The sequence below is a fragment of the Syngnathoides biaculeatus genome, chromosome 5, assembly GCF_019802595.1.
Source record: "Syngnathoides biaculeatus isolate LvHL_M chromosome 5, ASM1980259v1, whole genome shotgun sequence".
Lineage (NCBI taxonomy): Eukaryota > Metazoa > Chordata > Actinopteri > Syngnathiformes > Syngnathidae > Syngnathoides > Syngnathoides biaculeatus.
The window spans coordinates 5,871,513-5,888,178 of NC_084644.1; the positions used below are offsets into that span (position 1 = coordinate 5,871,513).

At 42.8% G+C, this 16,666-nt stretch overlaps 1 protein-coding gene across 2 annotated transcripts; it reads left to right on the forward strand.

Moving 5' to 3' along the window:
• Positions 1-1,460: 1,460 nt before the first annotated feature.
• Positions 1,461-16,028, forward strand: cep85 (centrosomal protein 85). 2 transcript variants are annotated; one of them, XM_061820596.1, is made up of 14 exons: positions 1,461-1,715; positions 2,457-2,548; positions 4,525-4,656; positions 8,139-8,917; positions 9,565-9,692; positions 10,339-10,456; positions 10,924-11,109; positions 12,167-12,319; positions 12,402-12,556; positions 12,663-12,780; positions 12,898-12,948; positions 13,032-13,139; positions 14,054-14,279; positions 14,356-16,028. In XM_061820596.1, exons 3-14 carry the CDS (start codon positions 4,539-4,541, stop codon positions 14,517-14,519), a joined length of 2,304 nt encoding a protein of 767 aa, XP_061676580.1. In that variant the 5' UTR covers positions 1,461-1,715; positions 2,457-2,548; positions 4,525-4,538; the 3' UTR covers positions 14,520-16,028. The 2 variants fall into 2 exon arrangements, with proteins under 2 accessions (XP_061676580.1, XP_061676579.1); XM_061820595.1 differs by having other exon boundaries at positions 1,462-1,715; positions 2,492-2,548.
• The last annotated feature ends 638 nt before the right edge of the window (positions 16,029-16,666 follow it).

Here is a 16,666-nt window from a genome sequence, read left to right on the forward strand (position 1 = left end):
TGGTTAAAGCTATTGGCCGCCATCTTGGTACTCCCAAAGCGTGTGGAGGACACGGGCTGCAGGTTGGATTATGGCGGGGTTTTCCCTCAAAGTTTGCCATGTAGAATTAAAACTGGTCGTGTAATCTTGACATTTTTTCAGTTCTGGTAACAATGAAGGATTTTTAATTCGACTTGGTAAGACAAAACCGGCTAAGTGCAAAGGAAAGACATGTAACACTGTGACTACCAAAGAACCTTGCACATTACCTAGGGCCCAATTTCCGTGACATGTTAATTTTTCCCAAAATATGATGTGAAGCACTATCATCATAACATAGCAAAAAACTAACCATTTTTTGTCATAAAAACCTAAAATTTTAAGTCAATCAGTTGGATATATTTTTGGAAATAAGGACTTGCAATAGGAAAATACATGCTAAACGCATTGTTCATTTGCTGTCTCTGCGACGTCCTATTTCAGACAAAAAATTTCAATTTTTCCTCGCATTTGAAAATCAAATTCAATTTGCAGAATTCTGTGTTATGAAATTCATCAAAATTTTCACAGAAAATGTGTTTTCTTGCTTATCCACTGATGAAGTTTGGGAAAATATTTACATCGCTTTTCGTGACAAACCATTGGCCTATAAAGGTGAAGCAGAGAGCAAACAGCGAACAACAACAACTGTAAACAAAACTTTGTTCAACTGAATTAAGATCACCAGAAAATTAAAAAAAAACTTCACAAACAAACTTTAACTTACTTGCCTGTGGAATGTTTTCTCACAGCCAGGAAACTGGCGATTCACGCAATTAATCGCTGTCGCTGGACAGGTCGGGATGGTTGTTTTGGGAGTATCAAGATGGCGGATGGCGACTTTCAGTTTAGGTGGGCAATGAGCCATCCAGTCTTTTTTTTTTTTTTTTTTTTTTAGATCAGTGACCCAGATCATCAGATGTGCAAGCCCAACGCTGTACAGCTGCGTCACCGTGTCACCCCTCCCCATGTCAAACATGAAAAGTATTTAAAAAAAATAGAAAACAATTATAAAAAATTAAATTTACTTTATTTTCTTCTTAAAATTGATTAAGTGGTCACCTCAAGTGTGTTGCTGTGTAAAAAGTCATTTGGCTCAGTGCAGCATTTATAATACGGTACACATTTACAAGTTAATATACATGATAATACGCAAGATAATATGCATAATACACATTCATAAGTTTAATAAATAAAATAGACGTTTGTTGCCTATGTACATATGCAATTCTGACCAATATTTATTCCAATACTTTAATACTACAATACATATCTCAAACTTGTCACATCATGCTCGTTCATTTCAGATACGATAACATCAGTGTGTGATCAAAAAAAAAAAAAAATGCTCTATATGTGCCCGTAATTTTATCGCGATGTAAATTGTGTGATTGGTTTTGTTTTCTATCTGTATTTGGGTGCACTGATTTTAAGAACAGCAGCACGGGACTCGTCGTTGCAACCATTGGTTGCAATGTTAGCAAATGGAACAGGAAAATAAACCCGAGTGAGCGGGCGACTCCTTGAAGGGAAACAAGCGCTCCTCCTCCCCTGGTCTGCTTTGTGTGCCATCGGCGGCGCGATGCAATTTTGGCTCAGCGACGGAACAACTGCCACTGCAGCGGATACCTCAGATTCACCTCTCGACCCCGAAACCGAGATTTGCCATATTTTCCCCATCGATATAAGAGCGAAAGGTAAACGGAACTATATGAGTTCGCCAGCCAATATGTGTACGACAAACAAACAGCAAACATTTTAGCGGAGATGTTAACAAACGCGAGGAGCAGCTGGACGAGCGTCGGTTTTTTGCTAGCTGTAGCGTGTTAGCCGTAGCCTGTCGGACGGAAACAGATTTGTCATGGATTAACGAGATTAAATTGTTAACGTCGCGGCGCATCACAGTTTCTTGAGTGTTATTCGTATACAACTCCTACCTTGTCGAAATCAATCAAAATACTATCCTAATATTGTCGCAATTTTACTCAGCCATAACTCTTCCTTGTTGTTAGACGGTCGAAATTTGTAACTCAGGTAAGCGTGTACTAGTGGGTTGGCCCGTTTTAAGAGCAGTTTGCCTCCAATGTTTGTTCTATTTAGGCATACGTTCGCTTTATGAATTAACTAGCTAGGCTCGAGTAAAGAGGATTAAGTTAATGGAATGAGATTTGCTGACTGCGCGTGTCCATAAGGGACGTGAGGCATTAAACTGTGCTCTCCTTGAAGTCTTTAGGGGGGCGTCGGTGTTTTGGAAACCGATTGTGTAACGGTACATCTTGCTCGTTTTATTTTCGTTGTTGTCCCTTGGAGGGGAGTCATGTTGACAGCCAAAGCAAGTGTGAAGTTCACTTGATGGGTAAACGGTGTTAAATGTTGGGCATAGATTTTGTCACTGTGTACTGTGATAATACTCGAATGTCGTTTTTTTTCCCTCCCAGTGTGAAAAAAAAAAAAAATTCCTTCATTATTTCAGATGACGCCGTGTATGGAATGACAACCTCATAGGGATACATCAAATCCAAACAATCCGGTAGGTTTGGAACTTTTTCTTTTTTTAATTATTCTCCCAATTTTTTTGAGGTTGTTGTCAAACGTTTACAACTAGTCGTCTTCTTTTCCTTTCGGCTTGTCCCGTTAGTGGTCGCCTCAACGTGTCATCTTTTTTTCATCTAAGCCTATCTCGTGCATCTCCTTCTCTAACACTGTCCTCATGTCCTTCCTCACAACCTCCATCAACCTTTTCTTTGGTCTTCCTCTCGTTCTTTTGCCTGGCAGCTCCATCCTCAGCATCCTTCTACCAATATACTCACTCTCTCGCCTCTGAACATGTCCAAACCATCGAAGTCTGCCCTCTCGAACCTTGTCTCCAAAACATCCAACTTTGGCCGTCCCTCTAATGAGCTCATTTTTAATCCTATCTAAACTGTTCACTCCATGTGAGAACCTCAAGCATCTTCATTTCTGCTACCTCCAGTTCTACTTCCTTTTGTCTCTTCAGTGCCACCGTCTCTCATCCGTCTATCATGGCCGGCCTCACCACAGTTCTATAAATTTTGCCCTCCGTCCTAGCGTAGACTCTTCTGTCACATAGAACACCAGACACCTTCCGCCAACTGTTCCACCCCGCTTGGACATGTTTCTTCACTTCCTTACCACACTCTCCATTGCCCTGTATTGTTGACACCAAGTATTTGAAGTCGGGGGTCAAACTAGTACCACCGAAAAATACTTGGGTCTCCCAAGTACCACAGTAATGAGCAACATTAACATAGAGCTGCAGGATAGGGTGAAACAGCATCAAAATAAGGCAGATGTATAGTTAACATTATTTTAAACCCGTGTATTATTGAACATGATCACTATGCTTGGCTATAATCAATCAAAAAAAGTTCTCAAGGATACTATAAAATTGTATTATTATGCAGAAATTGAATCACAACTGTACCTAAATGCATAGCAACCTGACAAAAATGTATTGCAATGTGATTCCCAAAATGACAGGCTCAAAACGTTGGATTTGACTGGATTGGCCACTTCAATCTGACTGCAAAGTATGAAGAATTTTGACAACTGGATGAGTTTTGGAAAAGTTTTTTTTTTGTGTTTCAAAAAAAATGTGGAATGTTTTTGTGTGATATTGCCTGTAGAAAACCATGTTAAAAACTGCTTTAAATGACAGAGTATTACATATTTCTTATTATCTCTCCTTGATCCTTTCATTTCATTTCCTGTCGTGGGAACTTGTTCTTCGATTGGCTTGCATTTGAAAATATCCACCACGAAGCTTCTACGCGCTAAAATTCAGTTGATTCCTTAAACCAAGGGTGTCAAACTCATTTTTGTCACGGGCCACATTTTACTTAGGGTTTCCCTCAGAGGGCCATTCTGATTGTGAAAACCATAAAAATCTTTAACTGCCTCATCATATTTACGCATGAAATTTATCAACTAGTTTTGGATTCAGAAATTAAAGGTAATGGGTTTTCCAACTATTGTTTGGTAACATAAAAATGTTTGTTATAGCTCAACGTTATCATTTATGACGTGACAATTTGAAATTTTGGGACAGATTTTTAACAAGGATCATAGAAGTTGATACACATGATTTGCCTCCGCTGGGCACATAAAGTCATGCGGTGGGCTGGATCTGGCCCCCGGGCCTTGAGTTTGACACCTGTGCCTTAAACTGACAAGACAATATTACTTTAAGGTATCTAACATTGTCACCTGCCCGAAAAACGTAACACCCGAAAAAAATCCATAAAGATGGCTACCACTCCTCACGTTACTGAAATTGAAAAAATAGACTGTTGTAAAGATTGAATGCAAATGTCGTACTTAAAAGTTGAATACATCTAAACTGTACTTCAATGTACTGTTTAGTCATTAACAACAATTCAGTGATTCTTTCACGTACCACTACACAGTACCTCGAGTGAGACTCATAAAACACGTTGAGATCTACTGTTTTAACTTCCTGATTCTGTTTCATAAATCCGCATCCAGCTCAGTTTGCTGACATGGAGTGGCAAACGCCAGACTTGTCAGAAAGGTTCCAGAGTCGCCTTGGCCGCCGGCCTGGAACGTCGGACAGCGGGGACACGGGTCTTGGCACGTCAGCGTCTGACAGCACAGAAGGTGACTTTTGCTTGTTTTCGCTGCGGATGTGTATTTTGCATTTGAGGCTTTTTTTTTTTTTTTCCGCCATGAGGTCTGACCACTTCCTGGAGTTACCTCCACTTCTGCTACCTGCAGTCACAAACTGTAAAGACAGCAAAAAGTTAGCAATGGAAGGTAACATTTGAGTAATAATGTATGATTTAGGATCTTTGGCTCCTGATACAAGCGTATTACTAATTTCTAGTTAGGGGTGGATTTAAACCAGATGATTCAAGTGACACAATTCCAATGTCCCTTATTATTATTTTTTTACTCCCACACGGCACAGTTTGAATGTCATCGCAGCGTCACCCAAAAAAAACAAAAAAACTTACCGTAATTCCCGGCCTACAGAGCGCACCTGGTTAAAGGCCTCACCTAGTACATTTGCAAAGGAAATACCATTTGGTACATACATCCGCTCCAGCTGTGTAAAAGCCGCAAGTGCCCACATTGAAACCCAGAAAAGACGGTACACAGGGTTTAACGCTAGCGCCGCCGCACGAACGCTAACGCTAGCACCGCGCTTAAAAAACATACCAGTAAAAATCACTGAGACACGGCAGTAACATGCTAGCGCAGTGCTAATCGGGCCGGACCGCTAAAAGTCACTTCCTCGGGACATATAGTTTACCGGTCTCACTCTTACATTTTCCGCTCGAGTGCCCCCTTGCGGCCATTAGAAAAAAATGCACAAATTCTCCGCATCATCGCATAAACCGCAGGGTTGAAAGCGTGTGAAAAAAAGTCACGGCTTATAGGCTGGAAGTTACGGTACATGTCACATGTTTGCATGTGGCATGCAAGTGTGTGTGGGAGTCTGGTCCAGATGTTCAGTAAATTCGAGTCTCTTGAAAATGCACAACAACAAATTTAAAAAAAGGGGGAGGGGCACCAAATCAGGATTGGGCACTTTGACCTGCAACGTGTATCAAAGTTCAGTCTCGCTCTTTAAAACTGACCAAATCCCGAGCAAGAACTAAAAGCCTTGTACAAGGGGAGGAAACCAAAGAAGTTGGATGCCAGAAAATAGCAGACCATTGTGCTAACCAGGCTGAATAAGTACGCCTAGCAATTATGTTTTTAATGTTGCATACATTACATGGAGTCCTCGGGTTAAGACGATCTCGACCTAAGACGTTTCGACTTTACAAGGCCCGTCCCCGTCCGCTGTTTTGTCTGGCTAATGCTTGTCCGTGTTTGCACGCCGGGACTATCTTTGCACTTTTTGCGCTCCTTTTAGACATTATCGCCCCAAAGAAGAAAGACAAAGCCCGTATCTTAGTGCTTGTGAAGGGTTCCGTTCCTACGTCGGATACAATGATCACAAAACAAGGTTCTTTGATACTTGTCAAGATGGAGAGGGTTGAGGACCAGGTTCCTTAGCAATAGCTAAGCACAGCCTCCCCTTCTTTTTCTCCATCCAGCTCTCAGCAGTAATGCTAAGTAGTTCAATGTCTGTTTTTTATACAAAACGTTTTGATGTAAATTCTGACTTTAATGGCGGAATCCGACTTAAGTCGCTACTGTAGGAAGGAATCTCAGTCGTAAACCAAGGACTCCCTGTACTCTTTCGGGTGAAAGTTCAGGATTAGTATAAAATGAACTACAACCATGACAAATGAGCTTAATTTTACCATCGCTAAACATTTTATTGCCCATGTCAAAACTGCGCAATGAATTTTGCACAACTTGCTTCCCTCTAACGAGGAGCTCTCAGTGGTGAAATTCACAACTTTAAAAAAAAAAAAAAAAGTACTTCCAAGTACGTCCGCTTCTATGCCTTTCTGTGACTCTTCTGGTATAGATGTTGCAACCTTCTGATGATCCGTGACCGTAATCCGAGCGTCCACTTCCCTCTGTGAACATCCTGTTTGAGGCCTTGCGGTGGCCAAGTACGGTTAATCAATTGTTAGGTGTCATCTTGGGCTCATTACTTCAAAAAGTGAACAGCGTCATGAAGAGAATTGTCACTGGTTCTGATCGAACCAAATTGAAAAGCTAGATATTTTTTTTTCATTTCTTCAGTGGTGAAATGTATTTCTCCAGGCAAAGTTACCGTGCATTTTAGGTTCATCCCGAGAGACCTCATTGGATTCTGTTGACGTTGACTTTTGACACGCCACTCTTGGTGTCGTGCATTATTAAACGTGTCAGTGTTGTTTACGTGATGTCTGCGCAGGTTTGCCTGCTCCTTAGTGTGCATTTGGACGTGTGAGCATTCAGTTGTAGTTTGGTTAGTTTTGTTACAACAGTTGAACCCGATACTAGTGTCGGCTCAGTCAGCGTGCCACTTAAATTGACGGGAACGCTGAGCAACGTGACAATTAAGTCCAAATTTAGCTTCTGTAAAGACCTGTTGCAAATAAAACGGTGTATCATGATTAGAATGACAACAATCTTTCTAATCTTTCTATTGTAGGTGTCATAAGTCTGTTGAAATAGTCTTGTTTACTCTGAAAGGTATGTATGTTGCATAATTTACAAAGGCGGGAATGTGTGTCGAGCAAACATCTCCGAGTAGTATCGACTTGTTCTGGTCGGCCACAAATCATAAAACCGAGATGCCTGTATTGCACCGGTGGTTTAATCGTGAGAGCTTGCGCCCTTCTATTTTACACACATTTGTTATTACACCATTTTATTGCGGTTGTGAAGTTTACGGAGGCAGTGGTTGAAACAAGACAACACATTCGGGCTTTGAACGTCGCCGTGCGCATGTGATGCATTAGTGGGAGGAGGAAAGGTGCTTAAATAAGCGTCACCCACAGATCACTGTAACATGAGAGGTGGGCTATAAATACACCTAACCTTTCCCGTGTTTGCCTAGTTCCATGTGTTTTGCTCAGTGTCGGGCAGAGGCTTTCTCGAGGAGAATAACTCTTTTGGGGCGCAAGGGCTTCCCGCCGCGTCGCCGTCCGCTCGGCTTCTCTGCGTGATTGACTGTCGCTGAGAAATGCAAGCCCCAGACGTCTTTGTGGATTTTAAGTGTCCTGCAGCCCAGCGATACAATGCAACTAACATGCTCGTTGCCTTGTAGTGACTTGGTGTTTTTGAGACTCGAACAGGTCTTTGAGGTTTGCAGAGCTACTATCTAGCATTATTTAGTTTTTGCATCATGTGAAGATTTGCGTGAGGGAATTTTGGGGGGATGGCTTATGGTTTAAATTGGGTGTGTACGTGAGTAATCAGAGGGCGTATCTTGGTTCTTGCGTAACTGTATCAGCCGCTGATAGATACGCAATGGTGTTTGTGTTGCTATGTATTTCATTTGAAAAGCGTTGATTATTCAACAACAAAGTAGGCCACCCACAAGCGTGGACTGCTTCATCTACTAAAATAGTGCAAATAGCCCGCAGTGCTCTCAGTATTCTGCACTGATCCTTTTCGGTACCTCGGTATATGGAACAGTCGGATAATAATGTGTTACTAATTTTACCCGTTTTTTAATTGGGTTGCAGATTTCTGCAGCACCAGGAGCAGCCCTTCTTTCCAGCCCATTCGCAGTCAGATCCCGATACCCACGGCACATGTCATGCCATCCACGGCCGGAGCCCTGGCCTCGAAGCCCCAGGCAAGCGTCCAGGAAGAGTCCAGATCGTCCTCTACCTCCAGAACATCCAGTGGTTCCACCTCCAAATCTTCCTGTCTCTCCAAATCGGCGTCCTCGCCGAACCTCGACGCGCAGACCGGCGCGGGAAGCGAGCCTGCCGGGCCAAAGTCTGACTGCCTGAGCCGCTACCGAAGCCTGCTCAATGGGCTGGACCACTCTCTTTTCCCCATAGATCATACACGGCTGGATGAGGGCCAGAGGTTTGAAACACCTACTGTGGAACCTACCATGAACCAGTCCGCCTTGTTGGGGGGCTTATGCCCTGATGTCAGACTCCGATTACAGACTACGGGGATTAGAGACAACTCTGACTGTGCGTCCGAGTCTTACAGAGGAAGCGTGGAGCACAACTATAAAGTTCTTCCGGAGGCCAGGCCCGCTGTTTCCATCCCCGGGGTTTCCCTCCCCAATGACCCCTCCAATCCCAGGTGCAGCCAGCCTACCGGTGTTTATGCGAGCCCTCTCAGCCTACAGACACAGGCTCTGTTGAGGGAACACGCAGGCACCAAAGCATATGATCCGTTACGCCAGGACCGATGCGGTGAAATGTTGGGCTGGCAGCAGCAGCAGCAGCAACAACATAAGCAACAGATGGACAGCATACGCATGCAAGTAGAACAAATGCAGGTACGTTTTTATCCTTGATCGGCCCGCTTAAAAAAAATACAATGCTACATAGCTGTCAAAACAAATGTTGTTGTGGTTTCCATGAAGTGACAAGAGTGGTAAAAGGTCATCACGACTGTCGAGAGGAACACCCTTGTTTTTGGAGCATGAAATGGGGACAGACACGGAGCCCGTCATTGGACAAATAATGTGGAGCTAGAGTACACAAAGCCTGCAAGGCATACAGACACATTGGCCCATTTAAAAGCAGGTTACGAGATCAGTCAAATGCAGCGGAATTAGTCTGCCAATTGATTGAGCGAAGTATTTAACTTCATAATCTCTTTTTAGAATGACCCCCACCCTCCATGATTTTGTTGGGGAAAACCACATATTGCGCATGGATTTTGAGAAGTCACTGTTTTTATAGTTTTGTTTGTAGTGTTGTTTTGTAAATCTGCAGATTTTTAATGACCTGTGCGTAGTTACAGATAAACTCACACTGATAAACTGATTAAAACAAAAAAATCTGCTGAATTCATCTTCCGTCTTGAAAAGATGATAGTATGATACTATCATATTGAGTGACAATCTGTTCTGTTACCTGGATAAATGAAGGTTAAATGATGCGCCAATCTGATTGTCCTGTTTATGTCTCTCTGTCTCAGTTGAGTGCCGGGCTGGGCCAGTACCCGTCTTTGTACCCCACAGCCATGCACCCCGAGTCTGGCAAGTGGGACGCTTTGGTGAAAGCCAGTGAAGGTCTTCTAAAGGAAAAGGAGCTTATAATAGAGCGGCAAGTGTTTCCACTCGTTTTACTATATCCTACTCTGGTCAACTTTACCCTAACACGGGGGGGAGGGTCTCAAACATGCGGTCCGCGGGCCTCTTGGGGCCCACGGGATGATATTTTGCGGCCCCCACCTTGATATGAAAGTATAATGGTAGTGGGGCTCTTGAGTTTTATATGGATGGCACTTTTACAGAGTTGTATTCGGAGCAGACCAATCACGGTGGGATAGATGGCTATCGGGCTATCGACCAAGCATTGAAACAATTTTCAATGAGAAAATTACAGCAGTGTTGCCAAAGAGAGGTTTTTAGAAGTTTTACACACAAGTTGTAAACACCAGCATCCTTCATCTTATTTTGTGTTTAAAAAAAAAAGACGTTTGAGAAGATAGGATTGTTTTTAATTTCTAATTTTAATTCCCCATAAATCAATGTGGCCTGAGACTCCGCCTCCAGCAGCCCCAAGTTAAATTGCGTTTGACACCCCTACCCTAACATGTTTGCCTTTATAGCTTTCAGGATCCTTGAATGTAGCAATTTATCGTCTTTATTTCAGAGCTCAATCAAAATTTAAGATGTGTGGGGAAAGTAATTTAAGTACAATTGTTCGGGAATGTGTTTTTAATGCGTGGGTAACTTTGTTTTTGCAGACAAAAGCAGCATATGACTCAGTTGGAGCAGCGTCTGAGGGAAAGTGAGCTGCAGGTCCATGGAGCCTTACTGGGTCGAGGTGCCCCCTTCGGGGATATATGTTTGCTTCGACTACAGGTTAGTTACTCACTAGGGTAGCGCGGTATATGAGATAATCATAATAATTTGGCCTTCGGTATGGATTCGGACTCAACCGACCAATCACGGTGGCAAATAAGGTACATTTCTGACAATGATAGTTATCACTAAAGGAGGAATACGAGCTACACATGCAGTACACCTAGCAAGAATGTTTTTCAGCAATGTTATTTTCTGTTACTTTGCATCACAGATTATGTTGTCCATATATATGTAATTAATTTAGTTTTGCTAAACGACTGAAACCCATTCAGAAATACTTGTATTTTAATTTTTACACTTGAATATGAACAAATGCCGTTTATATAATGACTTGAGTTTCAGGCCATATTGCCAGGCCCAATAACACGCGCAAAACCACACTGCAAGCCCTGCGTTGCCATCCCTGTTATCACATGCTGTGCTTGCGTGAGGACCTCACGATGACTCACATGATAATATTCTAGGAAGCTCAGAGGGAGAACGCGTTCCTGAGGGCGCAATTTGCGGAGCGCACAGACTGCGCCGCCCTGGAGAAGGCGGAGGCCGAGCGCAGGCTCGGCGCAGTGGAGGCCGAGACGCGGCGACTGACTGACAGCCTGAAAGAGACATGTGAGAGGCACACAGAGGAGATGAAGAAACAGGAAGAGAGGGTTAGTGTTTACGCATCTTTCCTTCCTTAACGTGTGTGATGCAAGCTAGTCAACTACAAAATGTTATGAAAAAAGAACATCCATCAGTTGATACTGCAGTAAATCAACAAACAAAAAACAGCAACTACACGTCTGCAAGTACGCATAACTCTCACCTTTTGTCAATAAGTCGCAGTACACTTGTCACTTGACTTAATTGAGGAAGTTGAATGAAAGGGGATCCAAAGAATTTCCGCACAAAAGCATTTCTAGCAACAGTGGCTATCATTGTTCTTTTCGATTTACCGTAATTTCCGGCCTACAGAGCGCACCTGATTATAAGCCTCACCCAGTACATATGTAAAGGAAATACTATTTGGTACATACATAAGCCGCACCTGTGTAAAAGCTGCAAGTCCCCACATTGAAACCCACATTGAAACATGAGATATGCACAAAGAAAGACTGTACACAGAAAAAGTTTTCAAACTTTTAATACCTTAGCTTAGCTTAACACAGCAATAACACGATAGCACAAACAGGGCTGGTTAAAAAAAAAATATATATATATATATATATATATATATATATATACACTTGTTCAAAATAAAACAGCCACGGCAGCTACACAGTAGCAACATGTTAGCACAGCACAAACAAGGCCATTAAAAAAAAAAAAAAAATCACTGAGACTCAGCAGTAACAGCAGCAACATGCTAGCTCACCGCTAATGCCACAGGGCCAGTTAAAAAAACAAAAAATCAGAGAGACAGCAGTAACACCGCATCAATATGCTAGCACAGTGCTAATGCTAACGCTAGTGCAGCGCTAACAGGGCTGGTTAAAAAAAACAAACAAACAAACCAGTAAAAGTCACTTCCTCGGCACATATATTCCACAGGTCTCACTCTTATCTTTTCCGAGTGCCCATTTGGGACCGTTAGAAAAAAATGCACAAATTAGCCTCATCACCGCATATGCTGAAGGGTTGAATGCGTGTGAAAATAGTCGTGGCTTATAGGACGGAAATTACGGTACTTTTTTTAGTCTTACACTTATTTTTTCCACATTTGCGTAGATTAAGTGTCGAGACAAGCATATCAGCAACCTGAAGAAAAAGTGTCAAAAAGAGTCTGAGCTAAAACGAAAGAATCAGCAGCGCATTGAGACCCTGGAGCGCTATCTGGCTGACCTGCCTACCTTAGAGGACTACCAGACCCAGAACAAAGAGGTGAGCGCAGTTCAGGGTTGAGCTGAAAGCAGCATGAATTTATCACCGCCTTTGTTAAAAGAAAAATATGTTTCTGCCGTAGCTTCAAGAGGCCCAGCAGCAGGCAGCTCGGCTTCAAGATAAAGCGAAAGAGCTGGAAGCGTCTTTAGAGGCGACGCGCTCGCAGCTTCAAGAAAAGGACGCGCAGCTGGAAGAACAGAAGCGAAGGGAGAGAGACCTGCTCACCACCATTACCGAGTATGATTGCAAGCGCACATAGTACAGTACATAATGTGCCTGCGTATTCTCCTCTTTACCCTAAATGTCCAAAGAAAGAAACAATCGTTTTATGCATCTTCCTCAGTATGCAGCAGCGGGTGCAACAGGGCCTCGAAGATGGAGCCCGACTGCCCTCTCTGGACATCGAGAAGCTCAGAGGCGAGAATAATACTTTAAGAGAGGAGCAGCAAAAACTCAAGAAGGTCTGCTGTTTTCATCTACAGTCCAGAAATTAACTTGAAATTACAAGGATTTCTTTTTTTAAACAGTTTTAACCTTATTTTTAACATATGAGATGTGATGTTCTATTTTCTTGGTAGGTTATTGAGAAGCAACATAGGATGATGGAGCAACTCGGTTCTCAGATCCAGGTAATTGACAACTTGTTTATTTATAAATCATTTTTTTTAGCTCCATCCTTTCTTAATTAACCTTTATCGTTTTTCTTCTGCAGGCCTTGGAGGTACAGATATCCCAGGAAGAAAACACCTCCCAAGCTCTGAGAGCGGATATATTGGCCAAGGAGCAGAACATGTCCGAGCTCCACCTAGCCATGAAGGAGGTTAGATATTGCGAATACCGTAATTTCCGGCCTACAGAGCGCACCGGATTACAAGGCTCACCCAGTACATTTGCAAAGGAAATACCATTTAGTACATACATAAGATGCACCTGTGGAAAAGCTGCAAGTGACCACATTGACATGTGAGATATTCACAAAGAAAGACGGTCAGTGTTTTAATACCGTATCTTACCTTAACATAGCAACAATACGGTAGCACGAACAGGGCTGGGGGGGGGGGGGGACATACCGGTAAAAAAAAAAAAAAACACGCAGCAACACGCTAGCATAGCGCTAACAGGGCTGGTTTTGAAAAAAAAAAAAACATACTGGTAAAAATCACTGAGAGGCGGCAGTAACAGTAGCAACACGCTAGCATAGCGCTAAAAGGGCTGGTTTTGGAGAAAAAAAAAACATACTGGTAAAAATCACTGGGAGGCGGCAGTAACAGTAGCAACACGCTAGCAGAGCGCTAATGCTAGCGCAGCGCTAATAGTTAGTTAAAAAAAAAAAACATACCGGTAAAAATCACTGAGACACGGCAGTACCACAGCAACACGCCAACAGCGCCGGTAAAAAAACAAAACGTACCAGTAAAAATCACTAAGATACGGCAGTAACACAGCAACACACTAGCTCAGCGTTAACGGGGCCAGTAAAAAAAAAAAAAAAAACATGCTGGTAAAAGCCACTTCCTCGGCACATATATTCCACTGGTCTCACTCTTCCCTGTTCTGCCCGAGTGCCCCTTTGCGGTCTTTAGAAACAAATACACAAGCCGCAGGGTTGAAAAGCGTGTGAAAAAAGGCGCGGCTCGTAGACCGGAAATTTCGGTAAACTTTTATTAGTTTCTTTGATTTCAGGAAACCTGTTCAGTGGTAGGCTAAAGCTCATCCCCAACCACTTTTTTTCAGATCGCTTCCCAAAACCAGGACCTGATGGAGCAGAACCTGACCCTGGAGGAGCAGATGAGCACGAAGGAGGCCTCCTCGACTCTGCAGCCAGCCGGCGCTCACTTGACACAGAGGCTCCTCAAGGAGCTCGCTTCCTGTCTCAGCGACTTGCGCTCCCTATGCAGCATTTTAACCCAAAGGGCTCAGGGACAAGACCCCAACCTCTCCTTGCTGCTTGGTCTCACATGTAAGCTTGAATATTAGGACTTTCTTGGTGATTATAAGTCCAGCGTTGATTTCACGTGTCGCATCTGTCTTTGAAGCAACCATACCAATGGCGGAGAACGATGAGGACTGGATAAGTCCGGAGGCGCTGCACAAAAAGCTGGTCGAAGCGCAACAGCTCCGGCGCGACGTGGAGGAGTTACGCAACGTAATACGGGACCGCTACGCACAAGACATGGGCGATAACTGCATCACCCAATAGCTTTGACCCGTTTCACCTCAGGGGGATCCAAATCGGGCGTGACTCCGAAGCCCAGTCACTGAACGTCTGAGTGCGGATTTGGGTTTTTCCATTTTCTCGGACTGGAAGGCCTAAATGATTCGGCTTCTTTTGACTGACTGTATGTGACTTTTCGAGCATGTTTGTAGCACAGTCTTCCCATCCTACTGTTGAGTTCAGCAATTTCAGTCCAAGGACTAACGGAAAATAACTTACCTCTAATACTTGATCCTTTGCTATTTTTTTTTTTAATGATTTTTAATGTGATATACTATCATTTACCAAACAGTCTTAAATCTTTTTCACTCTAGCGACTAGATAATGCATGTGTAAAAGTCCCTAAGATCTAATTTATTTAACTCTATAGATTTCCCTCTTTATGGGGAAAAGATCGAAGAAGCGGTTGACAATCAACTGAAAATATGTTTTGTCCTCGAGATGTCGCGATCACGCCATTATTTAAAATGGCGACGAGCGAAACGTCGTGCGGCGGAAGACTTTGTACCAAAACCAGCACTCTACACACCAATGGGCCTTCTTCGTCTGTGCAAACTACCAAAGAAAGCTGGTCGAGGCCGTCGCGCAGCATCAGAAATGTTTGCGGCCCCCCCCGCAACCAACCACCCGATCCCCGTCCGACCACCCGCCCTGCGTCCGCTTCCGACGTAGACCCTCAGGTGCCTTCGTTTCCCGCGCGTGGGTACGACTGCCGTTCATTTTCGACCGATGAGAGGCTGCTCACAACTCGCTCTTCCTGTATGACATGTCGCCCATCCCCCAACCGAGCATAATAGTACAATAATTTCCATACATTCCCTGACTCTGAATGTAACAGATGAGGTAGGGTGTTATTAGCGCCCTCTGCTAGGTGTGTGGCGATATTATTAGTCCGCGTGTATCAGTTGTACATTTTAAGGTCGATAATGGCTGACTTATTAGATAAAATAATAGGAGTGAGAAACAGTATTGACCTTCAGTATTAATTTATTTTTGTCTAGAATGAGCGTGAACATGTTGTGGGCCTCCTAATACGTTGTATTGATTCGCTTGATATTAACCATGTGTAAAGGTTCCATGAAGTGTTTTGTTTGGTTTGTTGATTGGTTGTTAGTGCAGATATGTTTGACGGGACACGTTTTAATCCCACGTGATGGACGTGGGGCTGGCTGGCTCACCCCAGAGTTAATTCGCAGTTTTGTTAGTGGATTTCTAGAAGTTTCCCCCCTGTCACGAAATGAAAAGCCATTTTTAAGAAGACCATAAAGGGAATGAAAAGGGAGTTTTCGTACACAAATATGCAATAATTGTCCAGGACGCAAGCCATTTCATGGGACCTTTTGACCTAAACGTGCACAAAATTGAGCTTTGCAAAGTCGGGCTCTGCATGCCTTAACATCTCAAAAAATTTTCAAAAGGGAAAATTGTTTATATGGTTAGATATTTTTTTTTTCCTTTGTAATGCCCTATTTTAGAAATAAAAGTTTGATTTTTGTTGTTTTGCCCCTTTATTTTAAAGAAATCTGAGTGCATAGTACATTTTAATTAAAAAAAATATAGAAAGCATGAATGTGTAAATCGTCTTCATTCTTATCTGTTCCACCCGCTGATATATATATATAAAAAAAAAAGATTTGGATAGCGCATACACATCCAGTGCTATGTCGATGTATTTATCCGCTGGACGCCATCTTGGTACTCCCCAAACGTGTGGAGGACATGGTTTACGGGTATTATGGCGGAGTTTTTCCTCAAAAGTTTGGCATGTGGAATTAATATTTTTTTTTTCAGTTCTGGTAACATGAATGATTTTTAATTCGACTTGGTAAGACAAAAAAGGCGAAGTGCAAAGGAAAGACATTTAACACCGTAACTACCAAGAAACCTTGCATATTACCTTGGGCCCAATTTCCGTGACGTTAACTTTTCACAAAATATGCTGTGAAGCACTGTCATCATAAGATAGCAAAAAAACAAAGCATTTTTTGTCATAAAACATTCCAAGTCAATCAGTTAAATATATTTTCGGAAATAAGGACTCGCAATGGGAAAATACATGCTAAACGCATTGTTCATTTGTTGTGTCTGCGACATCCTATTTCAGAAAGAAAATTTCAACTTGTTTCCTCGCA